The sequence below is a fragment of the Miscanthus floridulus genome, chromosome 1, assembly GCF_019320115.1.
Source record: "Miscanthus floridulus cultivar M001 chromosome 1, ASM1932011v1, whole genome shotgun sequence".
NCBI lineage: Eukaryota > Viridiplantae > Streptophyta > Magnoliopsida > Poales > Poaceae > Miscanthus > Miscanthus floridulus.
Window position 1 is genome coordinate 158366302 of NC_089580.1, and position 9841 is coordinate 158376142.

The 9841-nt window shown below is 42.9% G+C and overlaps 1 protein-coding gene across 2 annotated transcripts; it reads right to left on the minus strand.

Moving 5' to 3' along the window:
• Positions 1-299: 299 nt before the first annotated feature.
• On the minus strand, positions 300-4601 carry LOC136545100 (transcription factor RF2b-like). Of its 2 annotated transcripts, XR_010780913.1 has the most exons (5): positions 3925-4601; positions 1997-2129; positions 1402-1486; positions 472-916; positions 300-392 (listed from the first exon to the last, which is right to left on the minus strand). XR_010780913.1 is itself a non-coding variant. In XM_066537146.1 (4 exons), exons 1-4 carry the CDS (start codon positions 4395-4397, stop codon positions 555-557), a joined length of 1053 nt encoding a protein of 350 aa, XP_066393243.1. In that variant the 5' UTR covers positions 4398-4600; the 3' UTR covers positions 300-554. The 2 variants fall into 2 exon arrangements, 1 of the variants encoding a protein (XP_066393243.1); XM_066537146.1 differs by having other exon boundaries at positions 300-916; positions 3925-4600.
• Between the last annotated feature and the right edge of the window lie 5240 nt (positions 4602-9841).

The window sequence follows — 9841 nt, forward strand, 5'->3', positions numbered from 1 at the left end:
AGTCATGGGTGTAAATCCCGACACGGACACTTCAAATTTTGGTCTTTACTCATTAGCAATTTTTTTTTGGCTCTTACACTCCAATGTTGACACAACATCTGATTGAACTCTGATGGATGATTGAAATCCCTCAATGCGATAACATTTCATAAATCAGAGTACGCATTGATCAAACTAGCTTGCCAACACAAAATGTACAGGCTCAACAAATTGCAGAGAATACATGGTATGTTCAAAGGAGAGGATTCATGAAGCAGTCAACATGGCTAAAAACAACAAAACAAAGTACCATCAGAGAATTTCACTCAAAAATCCAAATGCCCTGATAATACCGAACACAGGAACAGGAAATGAGCCCAAAACAAACAGACTTGAAGGGTTCCTGGATCATTCTACAACATGGATTGATCAGCCAGTGCGATAACGAACAATTTCAACTAATTGAATGAATTAAATAACAAATAAGCTTACAGAGCAGGAAGCAGCACAAGGATGTCAGGCTATTATGAACAATGGGACCTATTGGAACGGCAGATTCTCATTGATAGGTCTCGTTAGAAGGTGCTGCTGCTTTCACTTGCAGAGATCGAGCTGCTCTCTGACTTCACAACCAGTGGCCCCTTTCCAATGTCCAAACCCTGCAGCCGTCCAAGAGACTCTTGCTGCATTATGTCTGGGAGAGTGTTTGGGTGGGATAGCATCTGGTGGTTTGGCACATTGGGATGGGGTGGGTGGAACAGTGGTGGCAACTGGGTGCTACCAAGGTGTGGGGATGCATTTTGCTGGGAAAGCGGGAAGAAGGAAGAGTTGTATGGAACATGTTGAAATCTCATGTTATATGTCTCGCTGGAATTGGTCATCTCACCAGTAGCATGCTTAAGCCTCTCCAGCTCCTGCTTTAGTGCATCATTCAGAGCTGCAAGATATATGAGATGTTTAGAATATACAAGTAGAATAAAGAAATTGTCATAACGCAATTTCCAGTCATTAATTTGTTCTATGTAAGTAAAATGCAATTAGCGTTGTGTTCCATATAGATATAGTAAGTCACTATATCTCATGGCATATGGCAAGATATATAAGCTATGCCAAATTGTCCACATTAGAGAAAAACTACATGCTCCTACTGCAATTAGTGAAGGGTTTCATGTCAAAAGACACTCGACTTCAAAAGATTGTGGCACTTGAACATTTAGAGTAACTTGCTTAAAAGGAAGGAGTTCTAGTTTTAGTTAGAGAAAGGAACTAGGACTAGGAAAAAAGAACTTTTTTTATTGTATAAGGCCAAAAACTATTCCACGGTCTTATTGTTACTTAATGTTCCAGGGAAAGGGAAAAAGACTAAAAAACAAAGCATAGACAAATAAATTATGTTATCTTCAATAAGGGAACAATGCTCACCATCACGGAGTTGAGCATGTTGCTCCATGGCTTGTAACCTTATCTTAAGCTCTGCATTTTCTGCAGAAAGTCCAGTCGTGTCCCTCTGCAAGAGATTGAAGGCAACATATAAAGGTCATCCAGCTAATTAATACAACAGTATAGCGAACCAGTAAAGTGTACAATACTTCAAAAACCAAATCCATAAAACCTAGCAACAACCAGAAGCCGACAGTCAAAGTTGACAATCAACATAAATTAAACTCACATACAGGTCATCGGCATTCAGTTCTTCAAATTGTTCACAATACCAGAATTGATATTCAATGTGAGGGGTGTTTAGATTGGTCACACCATGTGCAACTGTCCTAGTCTATACTGACACACAAGTTCTCAGAAGGCACACGCAGAAAACTATTAAGGTAGATACAATTTGTAAAGAAGATATAGTTTGATAGACGCCTCGCTATCAGGGGATAGGTCCATGTTTGTTATGATGACAACAAAGGAAAATGATTATCTTGCTCCTACAAAATATCACTTTCAGAAATAGCATGAACTTAAACTTGACCTGATAGGCTGATACCAATGAGACAACAGATAGATAGAAAGGCACCTGAAATAGTGTGAGTTGAGCTGAGAGGGTGGTGGCTTCAGTCTGAAGAGTTTGGACCTTCCGCTCAAGTTCTGTTATATAACGAGCCTTTCTTTCTTTCGATCTAGCCGCTGATTGTCTGTTAGCTAGAATTCTGCATGAAAAATTAACACAAAATGTTAATGTAAACCAAGATGATATTTGAAGAAATGATTGTAGTGACAATAGATACGGATCCTACCCAGATGGACCATTAGCCACAACCTGACTATAGTTTGTTTATACATTCAATTCCTCTTTTCCAATGTAGACTTGAAGGAACAATCGATCTACACAGATGGATCATACTACAACAACCAACACATAAACATTTGTACAAAGATTTTATGCAAAAGCAGGAGCTTCGTTGAAAAAGGAAGATACCGGATGAATCCAATTCATGAGTAAACATTTTCTACAAATCTGCCGATAAACTATTGTTTGGCAATTGACAAATCACTGTGATGTAACATGTATTCCCTCTGTTTCAACTTAAAGTTCACTTTGGGTTTGTCCTCAGCCAAACTTCTCTGACTTTGACCAAGTTTATAGAAAAAAGCACTAACATCTGTAGCATCAAACTAGTTCATCAAATTCCATGAGATATGTTTTGAAAGTGCATTTATTTTAACCTGTAAGTGTTAATACATTTTTATAAAAACTTGGTCGAAGTTAGATGAGATTGACTTAGAACAAAGCCAAAGTGAACTATAATTTGGAACGGAGGGGGTATCTGTTATTTCTAATTTTCTTTTACCACTACAAGTCAAACAGTAGGCACAGGTAAAATGTCTAAGAACAAAAGAGATGAAAAACTGGTGATGATGGAGCATAATTTCGAAGCATTAGAATTTAACTATAAACAGTGGATGTCATGTTATCAGCTACTCAGTTTCGATAATATTATTTGTTACTAATGAGATCTCTTCATGCTAAAGATGAAAGCATCTGGTTTTGGTGACAGGATTACGGCACGTGATTATTAGAAATGTAAAATCCAATTGCTTCCAATATTATTCACAATTTCACATTTCTCTATAAAATTTCAACCAGTGACTGCCAGGAATCATTCATAGTTTCAATAGAGATACAATAGGTAAAATGGTTAGAACTTGTTATTTTCACTGATATGATTGGATAGTGTTCAGTGGTTGTTCCTTCCTCCTGCCTTCCACAGTTAGTATCAATATAGCCAGGTTTTTCTAATCACTTGCAATGACTCACTAGTCCAATGTGCTTCATTTTCTTTTCATCTCGCCCAACAAAAAAGCATTCTTCTAACATCATTCTTAAGTGTCAAAACTAAGCAATATAATCCTCAGAACCAGCCATCTAGCTTATATCTCAGCACTTCTTCATCTGTAAACCCTCAAATTACAACAGGGAAATATAACTTCAAAGGTAAGAAAATACTCAGCTTCCCTTTTCGCTGACCTCCTTTTTTCCAATCATGATCAATGGGCTCAACCCCCAACACCCAGCAAAAGGAGAAGAAAAAGCACGCGTCACCCTCAGAGAAACAAGCACTTGTCCATAATCCCACCAACCAAGCGCTAAAGCACCATTACCAGTACCTTAACTCCCAACCCCCAACCAACCAACCTATACAATCTATCCATATCCATACACAGTTCCCGCAGAGGAAAAAACAAGGGGAAATGCTCGTCTTTCCTTTAATCTCCAGCCACTTCCATCAGAAAGCATGCATGCATGATTGCCCTCGACGCCTGATCTAATTACTCGCCACCCCGGCGAAACGAAAGAATTGATCTATAGTATTCGAGCATATTTCTCTACCAACTAATCCTGGAGCTAGTCGATCACTCGGCGACTGAGGCTAGGCATGAGTAACAATGCCAAGCATGGTAACTAAAGAAATGGATGGATTGCCGCGATCGAGGAGGCGGTACCTCTTGGCGCGCTTGGGATCGATGGCGGCGAGTTCGGCCAGCTGCTCGGGAGTCATGGCCTTCTTGGCCTCCATGACCTCGGCCAGCGACGCGGCGGCATCTTTCCCCGCGCCGCCGCCGATGCCGGGCGAGAAGAAGAGGCCCGAGCCGTCGACGGAGCTGCTGTGGCGGTGCTTGGGGCGCGGCGGAGACGAGGTCTCGGCGGCGCGGTCGCGGTCGCGGTCGGAGGGCCCGGAGGAGGAGATCTTCTCGATGTCCATGAAGGTGGAGAAGAGGTCGTCCTCGGAGCCGATCTCGTCGAAGGCGTCGCCGTCGGGGCCGCCGCCGCCGCTGAGGCCCAGGTCGTCCGGGAGGCGGAAGGCAACCTCAGATCTGGCCCGGCGGTGGTGCACTCCGCGCGCGGCGGCAGGCACCGGCGCCGCCGGTGGCGGGAAGCCCCGGCTCGGCGGATCGGCATGCTCCGGCTGCTGCATTGCGAGGCCGGCGCAGCCCCCCGCCTCCCTCGCTGCCGCTCTCGGCTTGTCCGCGCGAGGGCGCGCGCGGGTGTCCGAGCCGCGGGAGGCTGGAGGAGGAAGGGTGGTCGATAGGCAGGCACGCAGGCTGCTGCTGCCGTGTTTCGTGGTGCTTTCGGGTTTGGTTTGGATTTTAAGAGGTGGGGTGGGGTGCACGAAGCAGTGGAGTGGAGTGGAGTGGGATCTGCCGATCTGGAGAGCGGGAGGCTATACAGCCTACTCTACTACTACTCCGTAGCAAGCATGTGAGCCACCACGGGCCACGGGGACGGCGAGACAAGTCGCCTTCTTTCGGGGCGGCAGCGACTCGGGTCCGTGCCTCCGTGCCATTTGCGCTGCCGCGCGCCGCGCGCCGGTGCTGGATGGATGGAAATATGGAACCGTGCTGCATCTACACCGTGCAAAACAGTTTTCTTCCTCAACGGCTTGTTCGCTGGTTGGTTTGTGGGCTGGTTTGAGCTGGCTGGTGCTGATTTGTTGTGAGAGAAAAACACTATTGGCTGACTGATTTGGGCTGGCTAAAACCAACGAGCGAACAAGACTCAAAAGAGCACATGCCTTCCTAACGTGGACCAGGATACGTACGGGCGTGCAGCAGAAATACCACGACAAGAGCATGTGTTTTACTTTGGATGAAATTTACCGGCGATCCATGTACTTGCACGGCGGTGTTATCTGAGTCGGCTTATTAGCCCAAAAAATCATCGGCAAGTTTATCGGTCATAAAAACTATTAGCTGAACAACTCATTATTATAATAACTTGTTTGCTAGATATATAACTTGATGAATAACTAAGAGAATGTTTGGTTCACTCTTCACCTCCTAAATCTAGTCTTATTTAGTCACTTTTTACTCAAACACTTTGACTAAGTGGATTTTAGCCAATTAATCACTCAAATGTTGCTAAATGGGACTAAACATCACCTTTTAGTCAGACTGCCTCACCTTTTAATCACTTTGAAGCCAAACACCCTGACTAAAAGTGACTAAAAGGCATCTTTTAGTTCATCAAACAAACAGGAGGTGACTAGAGTTTAAGAGCTAGTTTAGGTGACTAAACTTTAAAAGATGCAAACGAAACCAGCTCTAAGATGTAAAGACGTAAATTTGGAAGTATAAGTCATATCCAAGAATTTTAGATGTACAAATCAATATCATAACATATTAGCAGAAATATGAAGTTATCTACGAAAATAACTATGTATAAATTTGTAAAAAAAAGAAGAAAAAAGAAACCTTCTCACATGTGCAGCCACGGAACGAATCCGAGCCACGGTAAAATATGGGAGAATTTCTTATGTGCCATTAAAAAAGATCGTAATGCTCTGTGTGCCCTTATAAAAGTTCAGCGGTCTTCAGCGTCACTGCTCCAACTTTTTTTATGCCATCCATGCCACTGCCGTCAGTTTGGACTCTAACGCCGTCAAGCTGCAGATGTGAAAAGTTGAAAATACCCTTAAGTGTAAATATGTGATTAATTTTTTTGACCATCTTAACGACTTCAAATGAAAAAACTCAAAACTAAAAAGTTGTAGATCTCGTCGAGATCTATAATTTCTATATAAAAATTATCTTCATTTAATTCCGCAAAAAAATGATTTGATATATATTTTTTGTGAAATTAAATGAAGATAATTTTTATATGAAAATTATAGATCTCGACGAGATCTACAACTTTCTAGTTTTGAGTTTTTTCATTTGAAGTCGTTAAGATGCTTAAAAAAATTAATGACATATTTACACTTAAGGGTATTTTCGACTTTTCACACCTGCAGTTTGACGGCGTTATAGCCCAAACTGACGGCAGTGGCACGGAGAGCACATAAAAGTTGAAGCAGTGGCGCTAAAGACCGCTAAACTTTTTCAGAAACACACAGAACATTATGATTTTTTTAATGGCACGCGGAGAATTCTCCCGTAAAACAATGCGAGTAGACCTCACATCCGACGCACAGGAAACGTGGAAAGACAGGATCGGAAGGCTGAGAAATCATGTGTTGAGAGCAAATAAAACAACCGATTGAGCTTTAGCTCTTTCCCTTAATTTATTGGTTTCTAAATTTGACCGCGGTGCAGGATCTCTATGGTCTGTTTGTTTGAACTTATCAGCCAGTTTATTAGCTATAATCTATAGTATTTTTTTCCACAATAAAACAGTTTCAGCCGGCTTTAATACCAGCCGAACAGGCCTAGTTTTCAAATTTTGATTTTTAAGTCCAGGAATTTATACAGTAGTGTCATCGAGATCCTAAACTTGCACATCAACACATAATTTTTTTTGAAACACACATCAACACATAATTAACATGACAGATTAGTGTTATATGTGTGTTGACATACAAATTCAGGGACCTGACACCTTTATACAAGGTAAAAAACTGCATACTAAATTTTATTCTTTTACTTTCTCCAAACAATGTTAATGGCCAATCACCTTCCAAAAAAAGAACGGTCGATTTTTCTTCATCATGTAATAAGTTGTCCATGTGCCTGACGGAACCCACGATGAGGTTTAAGGCATACAGGGACAATACTACAATTATGTGTTTCTTATTCTTATTCATTTCTCCTATATTTCAGGTACCTAAATTTTAAGTTGATTTCAGACAACACTCTTGTACTACCAACTACTATAAGTAAATTGTTACTTTTATTATTTGTTATTTATCTTTGTGTCATAACACATTAAATTTTTATCCTTGTCTTCCTATAAAAAAAATATTGTAAATTATTAATTGTTTTTGTGCCAACACAAATCAGATTTTATCGAATTTGTAGTTTATCTAATGGGTTTTTATTCTCGGTAAAAAAACAATTACGGATTGCACCTTCAGAAACTGCGGTGAATGAAAGCTACAATTTTAATATAAAATATATACAATAACCGTCGCATGAAATAAAACTAAAATTCAGGCACTTGAATTTTAGCAAATCTCATTCTTATTAGGGCATTTTTCTATCACATGCTTCTCCTTTCCATGGAAGGTTAGGTGTTTAGTAGTAGAAGATCGGATCATAGCCAGTTTACATGGCTCGCTAGTATGTTGGATCGAGTTTGGATCATGATACCCTTTTTTCGAACACATGATACCCAATTTAACCTAGATATTTTTTTTTATCTAAAGTAGGAAAATCCAAAAAAAAATCACATGACCCAACTCCGGTCACAGCTCCTCTGTTACAATGGTGAGGCCTTGGAGTGCGTGACACCGGTGAGGACGACGCGGTCGTGAAGGCCGAATTTTCTACATTTTGACCTTTTTTTGAAAGTTTCTCACAAATAGACCCCTGCCAGAAATAATTCAGAAAATAGACCCTTAGCTCGGTGCCAGGTAGATGACATGACAGTGAGCTCGGCGTCAGAGTGACTGACGCCGAGCCTTTAATACCTATGGCCCGCGCCTCTCTTCCTCTCCCTCTCTCGCCCTAGCATAGCCGAGCTCCGCGCCGCGCCGCCGCCTGCGCCCTTCCTCCACCGGCCGCCTGCGCCGCGCCCACGCCACCGCGCCTGCTCACGCGCCCCGAGCCCCGGGGCCGCGCCCCAGCGGATGGCCTGAGCCCCGCCTTGCCGCCCTCCACCGCTGGCCTCGCCCCGCCTTGCCGCCCTCCATCACCGCCCTCGCCTGCGGCCATCGTGCCTCCCACGCCCGTCGAGCCGGACTCGTCGCGCGGAGCCCCAGGCATCCCGCGCTCGCCGCGCGCCATTGCTGTCGTCGGCCGCGCCACCGCCAACCCCGCCACCTACAGCGGTCGACCATGCCACCGCTGGCCCGGATCGTCGACCTGACCCACGCCCTTCGTCCGCTGCGACTCCGTCGACGTCCATGGATCAGTCGTTGAAAAGATAAAAATTATGAATATGCAATGTACCTACTTAGTTGACATTTATTATTTACTAGTTAATGTGATGACTCGGGTAGTTGATTTAGTTAGTGATCTAGTGAGATATATATGTCGATAGATAGAAACATAGATACATAGGTACATAGATATAGTTAGATAGCTATTTAGATATGTAGTTACATATTTAGTCAACTACATATGATCTAGCTATTTAGTGAGTACATTGTATATATATACGTAGTTATTATCTTATTTACTTAGTTTGTAGTTAGAAAGTACTTGTTAGGTACTATCTACCATCTAATTTGGACTAAATGATATGTGTTTCATTACATGTTTGAACTAGATGGACAACCTAGTTACCATATATCATGGAGGCATCGTTGAAAGCGATCGCTATGGATATGTTGAGTTTATTGACATGCAAAGCGTGCCTGTGCTATTCAATGATAGGCCTTCATTTAGTGAGATGGTTGCAAGGGCTCAGGAGGAGTTGTATTGCCTTGGAGATGATGACATTGCAGTTGATGGTGTACTGCACCTAGGTTCCCCTCCCAACATATTCAGGCGAATGATCTCAATTGGTTGTGTGGATCAATGGAAGAACTGTGTGAGATCGGCTATGAAGAGCCAGCTACAATGTTTGGACGTAGTTGTGCATCGGGTGTTAGTCAATCTCATCTCTCATGGGTTTACCCCAGTAATGGATCATCAGGCACACATCGACCCTCCTATTCTGGAACCTTATCTGCATGTGTAGATTACACCTATGATTCCCGATGCTCAATCTACCCCTAATGCGGTAGTTAGAGATGGTTGTCAGACTCATGTTTCCATGGTAGATCCTCCTTATGAGATCCCTTTGACACAGAATCATCCGAGTAAGTGTCTTAACCGTATGGTTTTTGGGAGCTTACCCCATTCCTTACATCTATTTTTTCATTCTTTCCTCATTTCTCTACTGATGTTGCAGGAGACATTTCTGAGAATGTGGATGTGCCCCCTGTTGCTGCGCAAGTGCACTTTGGAGATGGATTCTATGGCTCCAATAGTATTAAAATTATGCATGATTTGGAGCCATATGAGATGGCTAGGGCTCTTGATTTTGATAATAATCGCCCTGTTGGAGAGCTAACGGAGAGTGATGCTGAGATGATGAGGCGTATCTTTCCTGGCCGCCGTGATCCTAGAGTTCACGAGTTCAGCGATCTTGCTCATTTCGATTAGGCGTTTGTAGAAGGACATGATGATGAGCTCCTAGAAGCTCCTGAGGCCGGTCCTAACAAGGTAATTGAGAATGGGAGGGTGTTCAATGACCTCCCTGCTTTGAAGAGGTGGTTGCAGGCTTTTGTAGTGATACGAAAGAGGCCTTACATGGTATTGCATTCATATGTGGAGCGCCGTTATATAGTTGTGTGTGATAAGGAATGCTGCCCATAGAGGGTTTGTGCAAGGAAGCAACAGGTAACAGGAAAATAGAAGATCACAAAAGTTATCGGGCCACACAGTTGTGCTGACCATGAGCTGACACTGAGGCATCGACAGTTGACATCTACCCTCA